We start from the raw sequence: 22,254 nt of genomic DNA on the forward strand, positions 1-22,254 counted from the left end.
TACCGGCTCAAAAATAGATTTATTTTTCCCCCTGACTTCTCAGAATCTTTATTATAGGCAATGTCAAGGAGAGGCCACAGCAGGCTTCATTTTTCTTAGGCCATCTAATCGGAAATGAGCTCATCATTAACTTTCTGGGTTTCTGGTTGGCTGTATTAGGACTTTATACTGTACAGTCATTTCCCACGAGAGTCCAGGGAAGATCTTCCCTGTGCCGGGGGAGCACTGGGGTGCACCGGGGTCTTACCTGTTGGCCCGTTTCAGGTCATTAACAAACTCTGCCGACTGCTGGTGCCTGATTTCACTGCTTTTGGTGAGTCTTTCCAAGGCACTGACCAGTTCTTGGACTCTGGTCTTCAGCTTCTTTTCCCTGTATCAAAAAGAGACAGCAGCAACCATCAGTAGGTGGGAAGGAGACAAGGGTAGCTGGCCAAGAATCAGTGGTCCAGAGCACAGAAAGTTAAGAGTGATGGGCTTAGGAGCACAGCTTCTCTGCTCTGCACGGCAGGTGAAATCACCCTGGCGAATCTGCGGGCCTCTTAGGATTAGTCACATCTAAACTACTAGCAGAAGATGCACACATCCCTTGGGCTAAACAAGCGTTTCTAACAAAGGCATATCCATTAAGATGGAATCACTTCAGCTTTTGTTACAGTAATTAAGGATAGACAGACGGACGGACGCGGCAGGTTAGCTCAGTGGGTAAAAGCACTGGCTATCAAACCAAGCCTGATGGCCTGAGTTCAGCTTTGAGAATCCACACAGTGGAAGTAAAGAATTCACTCTTAAGTTGTCTTCTGACCACCCCAGCACAGCACGTTGTGGCATGCATACAAAGACTAGGGAAGTGTTTGAATCAATCAATATCTGTTCTACTGGAATGCCTGTAGAAAAAAAAAAAATCTGCCTAAATTCAGATCAGCATGCGCTGACATGGAAGAGAATATTGTTTTAATAAAATCAGTTAGGAATAGGATGTATTGTGGTGATAGACTAGAAAACCTACCACAGATTCAATAGTGGTTGAAGCGTTAGCAGCAAGTTTTGCTATTTGAATTTTGTATTATTAGAACATTTTTGTATGGCATGTGAGCAAGCACATTGTGGAACCCAGGCAAGACAGGGTTTTCTGTTCTTGAATCACTAAGTGGTTTCAGAGATATTTAGGATGCTTGGGAAAGAGGGGTTGGGATACAGATATTAAGATGGCTGTACCCATTGTGACCTCAGGATGCGGGAGTCTACATCTAGGCACCCCTGTGATTCTGACCCTCATTTTCCCTTCCTGATTTCCCTAGTATCTGATCTTTTACATTTCTGCACTCTGGGCAACTTGACCTCTCCAGACTGATGGATGAATAGAGGGAGTATTCACAACACCAACCCTTGAGTAAGGTGTAAAGGTAGAATGCCAACCAGCCTATGGTGTACGGATTCATTCTTCACTGGGTCCTTCTGCTGGCCTTAGCTACAAGATGGCTGGCCACGGGGCAGGTGGGAATGAGGCTGCATTTCTGCCCATCTCTGGGGAATGTTTATCCTGAGCATGAGCAGTCTAGGAAATCTGGTTTAGCTATGTCTCCCACTGAACTCACAGCATAGTAGCATCCCCTGCTAGAAGAGAGGGCCTCCCTCAGTGCCCATGCCTTCCAGGCAACCACTCTCCAGCTGGTGCAAGGCTAGGGAAACAGGAGGGGCACTCCTTCATCCCTCTTTGGCTGAAAAGTTGCTTGTTTATGTTTTGTTACTAGCTTTTTTCTTTCCCTATAAAAATGTTACCACGTCTGTGTATACATATGTTGTGGCGTGAATACCACAGAGGTCATAAAACTAGTTGTACAAAAGGGGAAGAAGAGCCTGTGAAGAAACTAAAACTAAAATCAGCAGCTCAAAGAAATTAACAAGAACCTTTGACAGAGATACCGTCACTGCCACCTCCATCTTATTCTACCTGCTGCCAACAAAGGGCTCTTTTCCCTGACACTGGGGGGGGAGGGACTTTATAGACACGGCAATCTCTACAGTAGGGCAGGATTCCCCCCCCCCTAAAAAAAAGCAAAGAAGCTCTCAGACCTGCCCATCCTCAACTTGGGGTGATACGGAACATTATCAGCTCTGGGAGCTCAGAAGTAATGCCCCAGGGCCACTTAGATATCTACCTGAGGGAAAGGAAGTGCAGACATCAGGAGAACTACATCACTTCACTTATTTGAGGATGCAAAACAGAGTCTACAGCTTGAACTTGGATGCATTTGGCTGTTTTGAGAGGGACAAATCTATAGTAAGAGTCAGGGTATATAGATCAGTTGTCGGAACCCCAACAAATGCTATACCGAAGTAGCACTGTTTATCTAGCGTGGAAGCCGAGAGACACCAGGTAAGTATAAAATGAATATGGAAGTTTGAAACTGCGATGATAAGAAAGTAAAATACCTGAATTTGTAAAGCCCCATAGCATGCCAAAAATATGATGTTGAGGTAAATACAATAGTGATATTTGGTCATATTTAAGGGAACAAAGTTAGGAATTGAATCTTGGGCAAGTGTTTACCCTGAGCTACAATGTGTGCTATTAAAATTAATTTTACATGTTTTGCATATTTAAGGTAGAATCTAGAAAATTTTAGTGATGTGTGTGTGTGTGTGTGTGTGTGTGTGTGACTTGTAACTTAGATAATGGTAGACAGAATTATAGGGACCTAAGAAGGGAAAGGGACCCTACACCCAGCAATCGGGTTGAAGCGTTCTGTGGACAAAGCATCAAGAACTCAGCACAGTTAACGACTGCTTGAAACTTCCTATTCCAGCCACAGACTCGAAAAAACCCTCTAAGCCCCAAATATTTGTTTTCCCTGATCAGAGTGTGGTCCTGAAGTATCCGGGGTCGCCCTGTAATCTCACTCACCAAACACAGAGAAATGGGAGTGGGGCAAGTTGGGAGGAACCCAGATGATAGTCGTCATGCTTAACACTGAGACGACTATGATTCCTCCGGGGTGCTTGGACCCACAGCTGGATAGGTAGGTCTAGTTTTCTGCTCTTCTACCTTCGTGAGCCTATACCACACTTGGGCATGTCTTTCTGGGTGCATTTATAGTTAGGAGAACTAACCTTTATGCTTAAAATACCTTTTACAGAATTTCAAATTCTGCTGCATACTGACCCGACCTGAAATTCCTTTGTGGGTCAAAGTCATGAATCTGGGTCTGGCCTGAGTCAAAGTTTCTCAAAGATTAAAGAAACTTCTCATGCTGTTTTCCCATTCGTAGGATGCCCTGGAACTCTAAGAATCAGATAGCCTATCTCAGTCACTTCGAACTCTCGACCATTAATGTCCTGTTCATTCTAGTTTCCAACTCAACGTTCTTGGCCATCAGAAAAGGGAGAATGGATATGGTTTCCGTATGTAAAACAGCATGCCAGTGCAAGCAATTTCTTAGGCTTCATACATGAGGAAATTAAATATAAATTTCCCCTCTGTAGGAATGCATTCAGAGTGTTCTGGGGACTGCCTGGAATTGCACAATTCCCTTCTTGCTATTATTTTGTTTGCTGTGGTCTGGGCACTCTTACCATTAATTAAAAACAGAATAGCTATAACTATATGGACCAGGACACGAAGACCCGACATCCAGTCCAGGTTTTAATTATCAGTCTCCCCCACTCCAGTATTTAGCCTTCACCAAAAAAAACCAGATTATTGATGATCATTAAAGGTAGTACCTTTTTTTTTTTTTTTTAGTTTACATGAAGATTTTTTTCTTTTATTGGATATTTTCTTTATTTACATTTCAAATGTTATCCCCTTTCCAAGTCTCCCCTCCGGAAACCCCGTATCCCATCCTCCCTCCCCCTGCCTCTATGGAGGTGCTTTCCCACTCACCCACCCTCTCCTGCCTTCCTGCCTTGGCATTCCCCTACCCTGGGGCATTGAACCCCCTCAGGTCCAAGGGCTTCCTCTCCCACTGATGTCCAACGAGGCCATCCTCTGCCACATATGCGTATGTATTCTTTGGTTGGTGGTCCAGTCCCTGGGAGCTTGGGGGAGGAGAGGGTCTGGCCTGTTGACACTGTTGCTCTCTCCATGAGGCTGCAGACCCCCTCAGCTCCTTCTGTCCCTTCTCCAACTCCTCACACAGAAGGTGATTGGGCTTGGTGTGTGTTGTCACAGTTCTAAGGAGCACGGTACCCATAAGGCAGTTAAGAGGTGGGAGTATCAGGACACTAAGGAAAGGCAAGTCAGCTGGCCTATAAGATGGAGGAGGGGTGGGGCTGGTAAGCAGTCCCCTGAGGAAAGACTTGCCCACAGACTGGCTATCAGAATCACATCTCTGTGTACAAGCAGAACTGAACGTCCTCTTTGATGGCCAGTAGCAGTAATTTGTGACTCAAGTCAGTCTCTGGGGTAAGCCAGTATCCTGTCATGAGGTACTGAGTGGCTTTAGTCATTCATAAGAACTGAATGTGAGCCGGGCGTGGTGGCGCATGCCTTTAATCCCAGCACTCGGGAGGCAGAGGCAGGCGGATTTCTGAGTTCGAGGCCAGCCTGGTCTACAAAGTGAGTTCCAGGACAGCCAGGGCTACATAGAGAAACCCTGTCTCGAAAAACCAAAAAAAAAAAAGAACTGAATGTGGACCAAACAGCAGGGGCTCACAGTAACACACCTACAAACTGGGATTCCTCAGGGAATTGTCTGCCCATGAAATTCCTGTTTTACTCACTTTTCAAGTACTCTGGCCCCAGGCAGCATTATATTCCACAGAAATGGATTGCAAGGCCACATCCACACACAGTCACTGCATCATGAACTCTCGGCTGTTGATCAATGCAGTGCTCCAAGGAACCATCTTTTCCTTTCTTTCTTTTCTTTTCCTGGTACTGTCTTTCCTTTAACCTTTGTTTCTGAATATTGGTAATTACTTAGGGCCTTGGCTCAAACTAGATTTTATCTCTTACCCTTTCTTTAAGTTTGTTATCATTTATTTTCCTAAATCTGGCAGAATCTTGATCTCCAGGCCTTCCCTCACATCTCTGGGCTCACCCATCAGACACCTCCCACTGAGCATTCATTATTAATTTAATTTAATTAATTAATTTCCAGAGGAGAACTTTTGAAATTACACCCAAAGCCACACTTCTCATGGTCGGCAAATGGCAACACCAATGCCATTATTACCGTGTGTAGAGCCGTAGACAGACCTCCGCCCCATCGTCTACCTACATTCATCATCAGACTCCCTCCAAAGTCTTGACTTTATGTCACTTTTTTTTTTTTTTTTTTCAAGACAGGGGTTCTCTGTGTAGCCTTGGCTGTCCTGGAACTCACTTTGTAGACCAGGCTGGCCTCGAACTCAGAAATCCTCCTGCCTCTGCCTCCCAAGTGCTGGGATTAAAGGCGTGTGCCACCATGCCTGGCTATGTCACTTCTTCTACCACCACCACCAGGTCTATCCTTTCACACCTTGCTAAGCATGGCAGTCTGCTAGTCACCTTCTCTGCTTCTACCCTGGCACCTTGTGGGTCAATGGACCATGAAAGGAAGCCTGGTATGGTAGAGCTAAGGCTTGAAGCTCCAGGGACCCTAAAGGGACCGTAGGAGCTTTGCCGCTCTAGGTACCAGGCCTCTGTCATGTAGCCACACACACCCACCCCCATAGAGAGAATTGTGGCCTTCAGTCACATAGGGGCAGTGCCCCCTACTCATGTAGATGAGCCATCTCAGGCCAAGCCAGTAGGAAGCAGTATGCTGTCAGACCCACCCCACCCCAAAACTGTATATAATATCCCTATGCAGAAAGAGTAATGGTGTGTGAGAATGACTCCATCATCTGAGAGCATCTGTCACCAGAGCTGTTACACTGCCTGGGAAGAGAATGCTCTCCCAAAGCTTTTACCACCAGGAGCTCCCCTGCACTTCTGCTCACCAGCAAGCTCTGCTTGGTGCAGTGGTGCAGCCAGTGCAGCATCTAGGAGCAGCAGCAACACCAGAGCAGTGGCAGCTGCAGCAGAGGCACTTCCCCCTCCCTGCTCGTGACTTTTCCCCTTTGCTCTAACCCTCCCCCCACCGGGCTGGGCCAGAGATCTCTGCAGATAGTCCCCTCCCATACACAGACCGACAACACCCCTCTGATCTGACTTCCACTGGGCAGCCAGGTCTCTTTCATTATGGAAGATTGGGTCAGATTACTTCTGTCTGGTCTTTCCTTCTGCTTCTACTTGGAAGGATGGATGTGGGCTCCTCTCCATTTTCAAGTCTTTGTTCTGAGACATCCTATCAACTCTCTTGGTCTTCCTTCAGCTTAAATATTACCTCCCAGCCACCATCAACAGAGGACAAATGGCCCAAGTTTAGTATACCACAGCCCTTTGTTATTTCCTGGCAGCTAGATGTACTGTGGCTTAGTTCGTTTCCTTTGTTCGTTTTCTCCTTTATGTCTACCATCATAATAATCTTAACTGCCTTCTATTTAGACTACCCTGGCAACAGAGAATTGCTGTCTCTAAGTTCTCTTCCAGGATAAAATGAGCTATCACAAGCCGTTGAGATCAGCATTGCTGTTGTGTTCACTATAGGAATGAGTAATCTGAGGCACAGTGAGGACGCTTGCCTTCCGCCAGGTGCAGCAGCACTGGCTGGTGTTCAGGCATCAGCAGAGCCTGGGTGCTTAAGCATCTTGTTGAAGCATCTTGTGACTCACGAGGGGGGATAGGTAGAATGTGCAATGAACAAGGGCTCTGGTTATGATCACAGGCCTGTAGAGCCAGGATTAAGTGTCCCCAGATAACCATGTTCTATGGCTGCTGTCTGAGCGTAGCTGGAGTTGCCAGAAGTTGCAGTGAAGAACAGCTGCCAGTGCTTTGGCCCAGATTTCCCAAGGAATGTGCTTTTAGTGTCCAAGAAATGAACTTGGCACACTGCTCCCTTGTCTACGACTGCCATGAAATGGGACGCCCCTCACTGCTCTCTGTGCCTTTATGCAATTCTAGGTGGGGCTGCCAACTCGGGGCTTTTGAGACACTAGATGGTGACAAAAGAAATCTCAATTACTCGAGCAACACTTACTTCCACCCCTTGGGTGAGCCTCAGTCTTTGCCTCCCCTCTAGACACCCTCAGCAATGCAATTCAGTGATAACGGATCCATGGGCCCACTTTGTACTTCATTAACATCCTTCAGATCCAGGGTGCATTTATGGAATTTTTGGTACCACTCCTAGGGCTTGATTGCTGCTATATATCAGCCGAGTGTGAAGCATCAGCAAATGTACATTTTTTACAAAGCATCTTTTGAAGTAACGGTTCTACTAACAAAATGGTGAAAACTCTGCCACTGTTGAAAAGCTTCCCACCCAGATTGACCATATTCATGCATAGCTACTGAGACAAGCAGTAACCTTATTCTCCCTCATGGCCGAGATCCCATAAATATGTTGATTTTGCAACTCAAGACACTGAAATTTAAGAGTCTTATCAACAGCCAAGGGTCCCAAAGGACACTGCTGGGTACCTAGTACCACTGGGGGCTCAGGGAGAAGATACACAGGGTGATGACTGATGATGTAAGTCTCTGGAAGTTGGATATTCTGAAGGAAGAAGATGAGGAAGAGGACTAGAGTCTGAGCTCAGAACGAGAAGTTATCTGGAATGGCCAGATTGGATTGAGAAGCCCTTGAGACATGAGAGGGGAAGTTCCTTGAGATCTAGAGACCACCTTGACCTGGTGATGGAGTACTCCAGTGCACTCTCAGCAGAAATGGACATTAAAGCGACAGGCGTGACAAATGGCTCGTCTGGACACTGAGTTTCGAGCACTTGATCAACTGATGAGGAAGCAAAGCAGGCAGAGAAGGACGAAAGAGACTCTAAGGGAGGACGACCCACTGTGGCCTCCAAGTTGTGATTCTAGATCATCAGGAGGGAAGACGTGAGTGGGTGGGTGACCGGGAATGTTTGTGTCCATATGGAGGTAGTCAGCTGGTGTCAATATGGAGGTAGTCAGCTGACTGAGAGCAGGACCTATGCTCAGCCTCTGCTTCCAGCTGCCGGCAGTAGAGCCTTGAGAGAGTGTGTGTGTGTGTGTGTGTCCCTGCTTCCTGGTGTCGAGACAGAACAGCTTCCTTCCTTTGAATCATCATGAACTCATCAGCGCACAGCACCACTTCACAGGTCTGACCTGAGGAAGTTTGCCTCTCACCAGCACATAACTCGCCCGAGCTCTGCAGGCAGATGTATGATCATTGGAGCTCAAAGGGTCCCATCTTCCCATGGCACATACCGTGGAGGTAGAATCTTCAGAATGAAACGCAGGAGTGGGTTTGGCTCACTTCTTGGTGCAAACCTGACTTTGCTGATTTGTATGCACTGAGGCTCTCACACAGAGACACAGAACCTCTCCCCAGTCTTACTGGGTGGCTTTGGAGGTCTCTCAGCTTTGCTGAACAAGTCCTGCCCCCAATCTTATTGTGCACCTGCTCCTGCACCCATGACGATGATGGAGATGGAGCGGCCAACTCCACTCTGCTGTGCTCAGGACTGGAGGACAGCCTGCACAAAAAGCATGTGCCCACAGAAGAGGCATCTCTGAAAACTCCCTTCTCATGGCTGCCATTTCCCAATTCACTTTGCTTGAAAGATCACTCTGCCTGACTAGGCCTGCTGGGTTCAGAGAGATGGAGGTGTTCATAGTTCACAGCAAAAGTAATGTGGCCCAGGTAGGAAAACATCTCCTGTACATGACTGTAAACCCAGTCATACGGAGGGGGCTTTGGGGACATACCAGAAGCAATACAGCACAACAGATGTTCATGGAAATGGCACAAAACCAGACCAAATGCAGGACTATCCTGAGTTCTGGTTTTGCACCCCAAAAGAAAAAAGACATGCCAAGAGGCTCGGTGGTGAAGGCCTATCAGGAATCAAAGCTGGGTGGGAACAGGGCAGATACACAGACAGAGATGTCGCTATTGCCGAGCGCATGCCTAGGAATGGCTGGCTCTCCTCAGGAAAGGTCTTGGATCTTCCCTTCACTCCTACCCACATTTTTCTGCTCAGCAGAGAGCCTGGCCCACAGTGTTCTGCTCCAAAAGAAGAGAACATTGGCACCATCCCACCTGCCCTGTACCACTCAGCCTGCCAGTGACAGCGCGGATACCTCCCGAAAAGGTGTTTGTTTCTACTCCAGTTTTAAAATTAGAAGCATCACCTAACCACCCTCTTGGAGTGTCTGTCTGAACTGTGCTTCCTCTTGCAATGATAACTCCCATTCTGAAACTATATTTAATCGTATAATTACGTTATTTTCCTTTTTCCTCCAGCCCCTCTGGTTCTTTCTTGGCTCCGTATATCTGGCTCTTGATTAGAAATCCATGCTAACGGACTTAGGGCTGGTTATTGGAAATCCATCATGACAGGGGATAAATGAAATCTCTTTATGTTTAGTCAGCACAACCTGAACCCTACTCATACCAGCAAAAACCTCTGGGGCTTTGGGAATTTGAAAAATGTAGGAGCTCGGTTTACAGATACTATAGCCAAATAACTCCCCCAATTGGAGGATAGATTCCTATCCGCCTCTTTGGCACAGGGAAGTTACAGCATTTTGTTCAAGCATTCTCCTGCTATGCCTGTTTCCTGCCCCAGGCTGAGCAGTTACAATGTAGCATCGTCCCAAGAGAGACTTGGAAAATACCATTCCAACAAGGATAGAAGGACAGAGTGAATTTGAGCAAAGCAGGAAGGTAGAAAAGGCCTCATAAGGCCGACTTCAGTCGACTGGGAGTCCACAGGTATAAACTACACAGGGGATCATGGTGGGATCAAGTTAGCTGAGAGTGCACTGTCAAAACTTCCCAAGTCAGATCCCTTGGAGTAATGGAAAAAAGTATTCTATAAAACTCCATGAGCTTTTGGGAAAGCAGCTAATGTTCCTGTGTACCAGAAAGCAGGAAAAGTGAAAGGCGCACAGTTTTCTTCTTCCTAAGAGAGGAAACTTTTCATGGAGAATGCAGATGAGAGCTCCTGTCATGGGAAGGATCCCAACCAAAGCACCAGCTGTCTCAACAAGACAGGGCCAGAAGCTGGGGTCAGATAGGCAGGCTCAGCAACTGTCAGCCAGGAGGAACAAACAGCCCAGCAGATGGACTGACACACTTGATAGATAGCATCTCAGAGAACCCCGGGGAGGCATGCTCACAGGGAGACATGGCACCCACAGTCAGACCACCAAGATGCTTAGCAAAACAGCAAATAGCAGTTCAGGCAAGTGACATCAAAGCTCAGTACCAAGGGAACAGGCAGCGAGGGACAAGATGAAATTGAAGAATAAATCCAAGAAGTATCCTCGCCAAGATGCAAGAGGACGTCACTTCATTTAAAAAGATGATTTCAGCACCAAAATAAATAAACATGAGCTGGACCACCCAGGAGCCACAACCAAAGACTAAGTGAGCTGCAAAGCCTGATTAGTTCTCTCTATGAAACGCTACACAGTATTTCACAAATATGTGTGACTACTGTGTGCCAATGGAATACACACACACAAGGAAAAATAGATTCATGTGAGTATTAGAAAATGTGCAGTTACTTGCTCAGGACTCCAAAGCAACTAGGGGAGTGGGGGTGATAGAAAGTGTAAGCAGTTAGACTGTAGAAGACTGGTCTCAATGAACTGGCATCTCTTTCTCTTTGGAAAAGACAAAGCAGAATGTGGGAGAAGACACCCTGAAATGTTGGAGGAGAATGTCCAAGAATTGAGTAAAGACATGAGTCGGGGACAATAAAGTCCTTTGGCAGGGACTGCAGATGCTGCAGAGCACAGTCCCACTGAAGATGTCTCCAAGGCAGGGTGCCTGGTTTCCTTACCATCATTTACCGAATCTAGAAGGGTCTAGCCAATGTGACAGCATGCAAAACAGGAAGGAGAGATTTTCTTACTTGCCAATGGAATGACTGTACATAGGCCAACACCCAGTACTCCCTTTTCAGAATGGCAGGGTTATCCAGTTCTAGCCTGCAAGGTTGGGGCACAAGTAAAACACACAGAACCATCTTCTATCCAGGCAGACCCACACGATCCTGGGAGAGCTGGAATGAGCAGCCGTGAGAACGTGCCGGAAAGCCTTCACGGCTGAAAGGAACAACACAAGGATGTGGAGTTGCTTACCGTCGGATGGCATTGGCGAACTCGGTGGCCAGCTCACTGTCGCTGTTTGTCCTTAGTTCGGCCAGTGACAAAGCTGGCGAGGCAGCATCGGCACACTCCTGAGGAGGACAGACATATTCATTGTCAGATAGGAGCCAGAACCCAGGGGCACTTCAGTGACCATCCCAGCTGTGGGGCATATGACAGCCGTGCCAAGCCTAAAGACCCCTTGGGTCTCGAAAGGTAGGGAGCAAATCTGATCATCTCGTCTGCCCCAGATCTCATTACCTTCAGGTGATGCCCCAAATGAGGAAGTCCCTGGGAAACACTTACTGCAGTGGCACTGGTCTAAGCCTGCCACAGCTACTCCCTCATCACTAGGAAGGACCCTCACAGGCAGCTGTTGTCCTCATTTATCACGGAAGAAACCAATGCACTGGGGTTACCCTGCCCAGTTACCAGCTAGAAGCTAACAGATCCAAACCTCTCATCCTCTCATCCCATGCCTCTTTAGAAGGAAAATACATATACATGTCCTTGATGACAGATACCACTCTTTCGAGAGAAAGCTCACCTTCTCTAGATGGGGGAAGCTTCGTTATGTCCCATATAATCATTCATAAAACTCAGGTGAGGAAGAGGAAAACAAGTTCACCCTCCCTTCCACCTCCCAAGTGCTGCTCTTAAAGGTGTGCGCCACCACTCGCTGGCTAGCATTTTATAGACCCTTAGAGATGGGGCTTCGTGCATCACCCACAGTGCCTCTTGCTGAACATAAGTGATAACATTTGATGCATGCGGACAAGAACTGCAGAAAACCAAATGCAATGTGGGTAGGAACTAGGATCCAGCTTGGGTAGCTGTAGCAGGGATGGTTTGATGGACAAACGCCTAAGGGATTTTCTCTCAGCCCTGCTCACCAGAAGCTTGCTTCCCTCCTCTAGATTGGGGGGGGGGGACGGGGGTGTCTCACCTCTAGCAAACATACCTAAGATTGAAGACTTTACTGAAATAGCAAACAGAGGCACAAACCCAGAAGCACTGGGTCCCTTTATAAATTACCTTCTTATGGAGATATTTGAAAAAGCCAGCTGGCCTTTCCTGTCAGAGAAAGGCCTGTGTGTTGAAGCCACCCCACAGGGCACAGTGCTTCTCAGTCAAAATAAATATGGAGAACTGTGAGGGAATGTTCAGTTCATGGGACTTTGGCAAGAACCTGCTGAGTCCCTTCTGCCACACCCTAAGAACATACACAGACAGACACTGGGTACTCTGTCAAAAGCCGTGTCCCAAACTGACCAGCAAGCTCAAAGGGCCAAGCAAAGATTCTGAAGGTGTACAGAACAGAAAGCCTGGGTACGATGACATGAAGCACCACCACTGGCCCCTGCCGGAGAGCTACTGCACTTGGCATAGCATCTTCCAGATCTTGAGCTGTGTCAACCGTACCCCTTCCCCCACCAGAGCCCATCCCTGATTCCCCACTGTGATTGGGATAACACTGCAAGCTGAGCCCTCTAGTTCCTTTTCCTCTGGGTCTTGGAGCCTCAACTCACTGAAGGCCTGGCAGTCCTTACTCTAGCTCCCACTCCCTACTGGGACCCGGGACAGAAGCTCATTTCTTCAGGGAATCTTGTACTCAACCTCCCAATCTGTATGTCCATCCTGACTCTGGCTTCACCTTGGCATTGGAAGCTGAAACTTGCATTTAGGAGCATCCTGTAACTGTAATGTGAACACCTTTGTCCATCCGCCCCAGCATAAAGTCCTAACCAATAGCAGATCACCTTGGTCCTGCCATGCTGTGGATGGATGGGTGGGATTCCTCAGGGCTTTGGGATGCCTAGCTTAGCAAAGAGCCATACTGTGAGCATCATGGATTTATCTGCAGAGCGAGGTGGGGAAGCAGACGCTGACTGCATCTGGTGGTGCGGCGTGCTTCAGATTTCTTAGCTACCTAAGGAGCAACAGTTCACAGCACGCAGCAACGGCATTCTTCCTTCCTTCCTTCCTTCCTTCCTAAGCACGCAACTTTCCTGGAGACGCCCTGCCGTACCTACAGCTGCACCGCGAGAAAGCATCTACATGATCAGCCAGTCAGCATATGCTTGCAAATCCTGAATCTGAGCACACTGGTGTCAGGGGGAGCCTGCATATTAGGAAAATTAAATATGATGTGCTGAACACACAGTTCCCCAAGTGAGTGAGGGATAGAATGTATTAGGCTCGAAAGCTTTTGGTTTTCTATCTTTCCAATGGACGTGTGTGGAAGAGAAATACAAAATGAATAGAAGGCTTCCCTTCCACCTTCTGTTCCTGCTTATACTGAGACACTGAGAGCAGGGGTGGTAGAGAATACCAGAAGTAGCCTGTAGGCCGGGTATGGTTTACACTGCATGCTGCTGTTTTTATTAGCAAGACCCCTGACTTCTGCAGAACTGTATTTTCTTCATATAAATGCAGACTCGTATTCCTTGCTCAGAGACTAGGTCTGAGGGAGATAAACACAGGGGACTAATACAGAGAGGACAGCTCTCCACCCAGCGATCGATGTCATGAGGAACACACAGTTGCTGGGTGAGACCAGTACACAGACCACTCCTCTGATGAGACTGTGATGTGTGAAAATGTTTGAACTTGGATACAATGGGAGATGCTGCCTCTCAGTGTGGATTTGGTTTCTTATGGCCTCTCGCGCCTATGTAGCCAGCAAGTAAACCGAGGCAATGGCATTTTGACAAGGTAAAGGCCAGGTAATGCCTGCACTGAGGGAGTCCCCGCACCATCCTGTCTCCCTACCTTGCCAGGCTTCTCCTTGCCGCTGCTGCTGGTGGAGCTCAGAGACCGCATCCTCTGCTCCTTCTGTTCCTCCACCTCGGACTTGAGATGCTCGATGTGCACCAGATAGGCCTGCTCCTGTGCCTCCCTCGTGCTCAGCTTCAGCTCCAGGGCTTTCTTCTCCTTCTCCAGCAGATAGAGCTGGGCCTTCAGCTCGGCCATCTCCTCCTGTGGGACAAAGCACACACAGTCAATGAGAGGTTTGCACTGTATGGCCGAAGGGCTACCATGCCAAATAGGTGCAGAAGAAGACCTGGCTATAAGCTATGGGCACACACAGTCCAGGTACCACTCCCAAGCTGGGATGAGCTGGCTGTCTGCACACGTCTGCAGGGCATCCTGGGGACTAGAACTTAGAATTACGGGTAGAAATCACAGGCAAGCGGACTTCCCTTCCGTGTAAGGAAAAGCGCTTAAGGTGCTATTGGGATTGCAAACACACACATCTCAAATGCCATGGTGAAAACCAGTTCTCTGGGTGCAGAGGCTCAGGTGCATCCACCCAGGATTGTAAAGGAAATATCTATGCAAAGAGGTCTGACCGGGCTCCCTCTAATTCCCATTTCACATCCGTGGTACTATTTTCTTGTTGCTCCACAGCTGAGCCATGCCAATTGAGGGGTGCTAATTATAATAGCACCCGTTAGCACTTGTCTGCTGCAGAGGGCCAAATGAAATTAGCAGGAGCAATCCCCCACTGGAAATTACTCATCACATAAGGTCCTTTTGGTTGCCTAGTGCTGGGAATTAAACCTAAGGGCCAAGAACCTGCTGAGCCAACCCACCAATAGATAACTTCTGAAAAATCTCCTAAAGGGCTTAACTGATTGTTTTCTGTGGAGTAAGATGGATATCCAAAATAGGGCAATGCTGTCCTTGACCAGGAGCCAGAAAGCAGTGGCAACCATCAGTTTTCTTTGAGCACATAGCACTGTTTAAAGACTCCACAAAAAGGAACTCACTTAATCGTCTGAATGTAAGGGAGAGTTGGAGGGTACCCACCAATGCATTGCCTTGAAGGCAGAATCCATTAGTCACTGTGCTCAGTGATCCCTCAGAAGAATGGGTCAAACCCTCTTTACCATGATGACCAGACTTATAAAGAATGGAAGGTGTTCTTATACTGGAAGCTTTCTTCCCATCTTTTGTTATCAGGAAGAGATTCCAAAGGCTATGGCAACTGTGCACACTGAGCTCATGAGATGGTCACCCTCAGAACACACATATAAAAGCAAGCTTACAGAAAGGAAAGGAGAACACATAAGTGTCAGAAACACAGGCACAAGTCTACAGTTGAGACTCCCAGGTAACAGACTGTTCTGTAGTTCCTGATGTCTGCGCGTTTAGGTCCACACGAGAATGGCCATGGCCTCTATGAGGCAGACCTCCATGTTGATACCACCTAGGTGAGCAAAGACTCTTGAAGGGCTGCCTGAATGAGACACTAGGAAACTGCTTTTCTGGAGCTATGGCAAGGAAACTCAACATCTCTCAAGCTATGGGTAAGAAGAGAAATAAGATGCTCTTAAAAAAAAAATCAAGCTTGGATATGGATCATATACAAATCCCTGTGCCAAAATCATACCAAAACGTAATTGCTGACTTCTGCAATCCTCAAGTCACAAAGGATGGAGGACAGCCTAAGACTCCAAGGAAAACACGTGCATTCTAACCTCAACAGAGATGGAAATGAGCCTCTCTGAGGGATGCATGGCTAGCATAATGCAATAAAAGTGACTCAGCATTTATGGAAGCAAAAAGGGATGCCTGATTAGCATACCCATTATGGGAGCAGAGTGGAAGAATGTGAAAAACTAGAAAGGCAAGTATTGCTAACAACTAAAGGGGCAAAGGAATAGGACTCCCAATGAAAAGACAAGACATTCGGAAAGGAGAGTGGATTATAAACATGTCTGGTAGATCATCCAGAGGTAGATGATTGGTATTCACTAAAGATCATGTACCAGCAACCTCAGCATTGACATTCTGGGACAAAATGGTGAATCCCAACATAGTCCAGCGGCTAGTGGGTGTGTGGGTTGGCACACACTGGTGAACATGTTAGGGAAAGGGAGATGGACCAATTGCTAGCCTTCCTAAAGCCCTCAGGAGGAAAACCAGGTCAGAGCATGGACAACGGCTGCTCTGGGTCCTGAGGACCCAGGTTCTCCCAGCTTTCCATCACTTGTACACCTTCAAAAAATAGAGCGCTCTCTCTCTCTCTCTCTCTCTCTCTCTCTCTCTCTCTCTCTCTCTCGTCTTCCTCTCCCTATTCCTCTGCTCTACTGCCTGCACACACACACACACACACACACACACACACACACACACACAGTGTCTTTCCTTGGCCAGATCAACAGTAAATCTGTCACACCCCATATTGGCTAAACTATAAAAAGGAAATGCTTAGTCTCTGGATAAAAGGAAACGTGCTGTTTGGAATAAATAATGGAAGGATAAGCTACGGGCTCATGTAGTGTGTGCTCCAAGAGCTGCAAAAGGAACCTGACTGAGAAAAAGTCACAGGCAGTCAGGACTCAGCTAGAGAAATGGAAGCCCTCAGAGCCGAGTGGCTGGATGGAGAAGTGCCAAATAAGGAGAACAGGGGTTAATATCAAGGAGGGACACCTGGGTTCCCAAGTCTGTTTCTGCTTCCCTGTATCTTCCTAGATTTAAGGACCAGCATCTTAGAAAAGGGATAAGCAGGGTCTGGGGACCCAATCCAGAGCTGACTGAGGACCCAGACTCGCTGAGATGCAGGGATAGCAACTTAACTACTTGTGATGACTTTCCTTTCTCTAGAAATGCTGACAGGTAACTCAGCCCATGAGTGAAGAATTCAAGATGTAGGAAGGACATTGGCCAGAACTGTTCTGCCAACTTTTACTGGAGGGCCCTAGTTCTAAACAGACGTATACCTCTTAAGGCCCAGGGGTGTCAGGAAACCAGACCTTTTGACAATTGCTAAGCTGGCTTTGTCATGGTCCAGCTTCTACCTATGTGGGTGACCCCAACAATGTCCCCAACAAGGACATTTACCAAAATTGAGATCAGGGGTCATCATGGACAGACAGAGGCTGCAGGTCATGCTTAACCCTTGACAGGCACATATTGAACTGGGATACCCATCAGCATCCTCTGGAGGTCAACTGCCTTTCCAATAAAGTCCAGACCATAGGACTTCCAAACAAACTAAAGTCATCCTCTCCCCAGAGGCCATTCTCCAGAACGAGGCAATTACTAACTTAATCCTGCTGTCATGCTCGCAGAGGCCTGTGAGGTATCCCTCTGGGTGGACCCCAACAAATGAAACCTTCCGCACACCTTCATGGCCATCAGCTCCTGCATCAGCACGGCATTCTCCAGGTCCAGCCTCTGGCTGTCGCCTCTTGGCTTGACATCATAGCTGAGTGGATCGATGTGGATGCTCTCCAGCTCCAGCATGGTCAGCTTGACGGCAGCTCTGTCATTCTTGAGCTGCTGGATATAATCCTTCAGCCTTTGCTCATCTTCTTTAGTGAACTCTGTGTCACAGCTGCTGGCTGTAGAGCTGGTCGTGCTGAGGGACAAAGAGAGACCCCATGTTTCCAAGTCATCACCACTAGACTCTGTCTCCTCTCCTCAATGTTATTTAGGGGAAACACACGTGCACACACACACACACACACACATTGGATACGGAAAGTACATTTTAGATCATGATGTAACTCTAAAAATGAATTCTGAGATATTAATTTCTAAAAAGTAAAGACACACGAATGCAAAGCTGTTTCCTATAATGTGGTATAAGATTAAGTTTAGCATATGATGAAAAAAAAATCAAAAAGACCAAACAGTATGAACACTTTTCATCATGGTGGCAATGGCAGAGATAGTTTAAGTGAGAAAAAGGATTAAAGAAAATGGTACACATCTAATAAGAACAGGGGACATGGGGACAGGGCTTAATAACAGAATCTATAGAACCTAGCTCGGTGCCTATAACTTTGGGTGTGCATATGTGTTCCTAGCACACAGGGACCCCAGAGAATGACAAAGTCCCTGAAGTGGTAGAAGTGGTAAGGAATCAGACTGGAGGGAATACTGGCAAGTCCTGTTGCTCACAATGCAATGTAGAGTATGTATAAAAGTATGTATAACATGATAGCATGTTGAAAGTGGTTGCATTCAGGATGCCATAGCCCTTTCTTGGTGTCCACTCCAAGACTCAGGCTGGTTCTAATAGCCATTGGTAGCTTATGCTGCACAGTGACTGGGCAAATGATACCATACTTAAGGAGTGCTCATGTAAACACAGACCTGTTGTGGCCCCAGTGTTGGAGAGAACAAGCCACCATGAAGGGGAAACTGAGCCAGTTGTGGCAAGCTGTCCCTCTGACTCCAAATAAGGCCCACAGGTTTCTCTGCTTTTCTAGTCCTTCCAATCTACAGATCACTACTCCAATTACAACTGATTTGGAATTGATGGGAGAAGAGAAGGCAGGCCCAGGCAGCTCTCAACAAAACACCATTATTTGCTACTATAAACCAGAAGCTCAAGTGAAGAGACATTGAGAGCCTTGCTAAGTCATGTGGTAGCAAAGAGCCTTAGACAGAACCATCTCATTCCACAGTTCTGTCCTCTTCCTAATTTTGGGGACTAAATGCTATCCAGGATCTGGGAGTGGTCCACAGTGTCTGTTTCACCTGATGCTGAAATAAGGAAACCGGGTACAACATCCCAGCATAGCCAGGGCAGTTCTCAGCATGGGAACACATCGCTAAAAAAGACAAAGATGAGGCTGGAGAGCTGGCTGGGCAATTAGGAGCATTTGCTCCTGCAAACAGCCTGAGTTTGATTCCTTGCTCTCACAGAGTAGTTCATAGTCATCTGTAACTGTAACTTTATAAAGTTACAAGCATCTGTAACTTTAGTTCCAGGAGATCAAAATCTCTGGTGCACATTATATGCATGGCATAGTCCCTACATTTAAATAAGTCTAGAAAGACAAAGCCAGATGCAGTAGCTCATAGTTGTAGTCTCAGCCACTCAAGAGGGGCAGCAAGATCCCTAAAATCTAGGAGTTGGAAGCCAACCTATGCAAGAGAGTAAGACTGTGTTTCAAAAAATTAAAGAAGATGAAAGAGAAAGCCTGGCTTCCAGGGTAAGAAAGGTATGGGTTGATCATCCTGAACTGGGTGGTCTTCACATCCAACAACTTCTAGGATGGAAAGCTCTTGGGCACTAGAACCGTGTGTGTGTATGTGTGTGTGTGTGTGTGCCTGTGTGGTGGTAGTGGGTGATCTTGCTTTGTCCCTCAGGCCCTGGGAGGTGGAGTGAACAGGATGAGCCTGGCATTCAGCCTGAACACTTTTGGGGCCCTGGAAAAGGGAATTACTATGCCATGTAGGTTGGGCTGCAGTAACTCAGGTACTTTCAAGACAGCCATCTACCTGATATGGTGAGGGTAGATTTTAGATTCTGGACAGTTGTTTTGGTAGAGGAGAGTAGTCACCATGATATGGATAGGTTTCCTTCAGACTATTAAAGGCTTGGAGAGGAAGAAATTCTGCCTTCAGACAAAGAATTCAACCACAGTTCTTCCTTGGGGCAGGGGCAGGATGACCTGAATGTTCTAACACCCCAGCCTCTATATTCAAATCCCTAATAATTATTTTCTGCATATGTGTTTGTCCAGAAACATGTACCACTTTACTGAAAAGCACACATGTAGCTATATCTATACAGAGATGCTATATAACTATGTGCAGTGACCAGCCTGGTTCTTGTCCTGTGCAGAGCACTCTCATACTGACATGCCAACTGCCACCTGTGACCCAAGCATCTTACACACTGTAGATTTCATGTTTCTTGGCCAGGTTATAACACAGATGCTTTGTAAAGTTGTGATAACAATAAAAAATTTGAGATACAAGGCCATTAAATCAGTAACATCACGAACACTCAATAAACATCATTATTTATTTCAGAAATGTTGGGTGCTTGCCATAGGACACCTTCCAAGGCCCTGGAAAAATTCCTACCTTTGTGGAACTTGTGTTCTAATAGCAGAAATAAGCAAGTTATATAGTATACCTGACATGATATGCACCATGACAAAGAGTGAAATGAGAGACTTGGAAAATGTAAAGTGGAAATAGGTTTATTATCTGAAATAGCGAAGGGAAAGGCACATATGACAATGCTATAACCTAAAGGAGGCAAAAATGAGAGCCGCATGGATATCTGGAGGGGGGGCTGGTGGGGGCTGAGAAGACACAAAACTCAAACAGCAAGCTTGGCTAGCAAGGAGGAGTTATGGCCAATGCCATGTCTCGAAGCACAATAGGAGAAACAGCCATATGTTTGCATATGTGTGGTGTGCTTAGAGTGTGCAGGAGGTGACCAAGTATGCCCTGATGAAGAGTTTATGAGGACAGTATCTTCTCTACGATTAGAATGGATGTAAGTTTGGGCGCTTGAAAGAGAAGTCCCTGGACAGACTTAAGTGTCTTCCGTATCTTTCTGGTCTGTCACTATGCTAAGAAAAGATGCAAGAAAGCAAGGTGAAAGAGATAGGAAGTCCTGGAGGGGGGCACTCCAAGAATTCTAGGGGCCATGGCAGAAGCTTAGAGTAGTTGTGAGCAGAGAAAGCAGGGTAGGATTAAAAACAAGGTGCCATCTGGTGCGTTATGTTTTAGAAAGAATGAGAAGGAAATACCAGGACCTCTCAGGCTACCCCCTAGCACTACCCCCTAGGAACCCCTAAAGAACCAGGCTGCTGAAGGAATCAGGGCAGAACATGGGGTATGTTAGGGCTGATGCTACAGGACTGGAGGCACACACCACTGGCCTGTCTGCAAACAGGTGACAGGCACTCTAGTCACACTGAACCCTAAGTATAGGGCTCACCTCCACACACTCAACAGTGACAAAGGGACAGAAGGCTAGTGTTCCTCAGGTGAGGGAGTAACAAAATTCAAGGCAGCTCACATCTTCACATGGCATTCCCCAGGGTGGAGGGTGGAGCCTGCTCCGCAAGCCCTGTGTTTATCCAATAAAGCAAGAACAACAGAGTTTCTCTGACAGGCAGCTGAGAGGAGGGCTCAGCCTTAGCCATAAAGTCTTCCCACATGACACCTTAACTCAGTCATTCCTTTCATTAAAAAAATTATTTACCAAACTAAACAGGAGACAATCACCGCTATCCATGTGCCAGCCACCACATGACACTTGGGCATACTATCTCCAGATTGCTAGTTTGGGAACTATGACATCGATAACTAAAGAGCCCTTGTTAACTTTCGTTTCAAATAAAAATTGTGAAATTCAGTCAGTTTAAAGCTAGGGCTCCCTAGCTATTGGGCCTAACCTAAAGAGACGGTATGGACTTGTGTGGTGGTGGTCCACACGGTTAATCCCAGCACTCAGAATCCCTGAGTTTGAGGCCAGCCTGGTCTATGGAGTGAGTTCCAGGATAGACAGGGCTACACAGAGAATCCCTGTCTCAAAAATAAAGGGGGTGTGGGTGGGGAGGGAGGGAGAGAGAGGGAGAGACAGGGAGAGACAGAGAGAGACAGAGAGAGACAGAGAGAGACAGAGAGACTATGAACACATTTGAATCTCTATTCTATCTCACCACTTCTTGGCTCTGAGGTAGTTGCTTCTGTGCTTCAGTCTTACCTAGGTTGGCACGCCCTTCCCCCAACACCCACAATGTCAAGACCTCTGGGAGTAGGGAAGGGACAACACAAGTCTGTTCCACAAGACAGACTACACGCTGTGCCTGCCACCAGGGCAGCAACAAATGGAAATTCACTGGTACCTAATTGGCTGGCCCCACATTTTCCTAGGGGTGGGGCAGCTGATTGCTATTTGGGTGGACACTTGCGATTGCTGCCAGGGCCCTGAAGCCAGTCACACCTGCACAGCCTTCTTCTGGCATGCCCTAGCCTAGAGGGAATTGCCTAACTTAGCTGGCTTTGGTCAAAAGCAACAAGGGTGGTTTCTACCTCCCAGAGTAGGGGAAGGGCGAGCTGATGATGCCATCCCAGTGCCACCCCATGTGCATTCTGGGCGAAGAAAACAAAACAAAACAAAACAAAAAACAAGGGACACTTTCCTGACAGCTGAGTTAAGAGACCCATCAGCAGCCTTAGTGTCCCCCAGAGGTCAGACACCTGCCACCATGCAGGAAAGTTGTTATGGAGCAGAAGTAGGGTATCAAAGGCCTTAGAGACCACCGAGACCCCTCTGGAAGAACACTACTAGACAGGGAGTATTGGATTTCTTCGCC

At 47.1% G+C, this 22,254-nt stretch overlaps 1 protein-coding gene across 5 annotated transcripts in view; it reads right to left on the reverse strand.

Annotated features, from left to right (window-relative positions):
* Mcc (MCC regulator of WNT signaling pathway) overlaps nt 1–22,254 on the reverse strand; it is a 233,011-nt gene that overhangs the window by 5,066 nt on the left and 205,691 nt on the right. For all 5 annotated transcript variants that reach the window (XM_021150247.2, XM_029472144.1, XM_021150249.2 and 2 more), the window contains 4 exons: nt 17,303–17,537; nt 13,940–14,146; nt 11,162–11,259; nt 248–370 (listed from right to left, as the gene is read on the reverse strand). In XM_021150247.2, coding sequence (XP_021005906.1) covers nt 248–370; nt 11,162–11,259; nt 13,940–14,146; nt 17,303–17,537 — 663 coding nt within the window. The remainder of the gene's footprint in view (nt 1–247; nt 371–11,161; nt 11,260–13,939; nt 14,147–17,302; nt 17,538–22,254) is intronic.

This window comes from Mus caroli, chromosome 18 (genome assembly GCF_900094665.2).
Source record: "Mus caroli chromosome 18, CAROLI_EIJ_v1.1, whole genome shotgun sequence".
Lineage (NCBI taxonomy): Eukaryota > Metazoa > Chordata > Mammalia > Rodentia > Muridae > Mus > Mus caroli.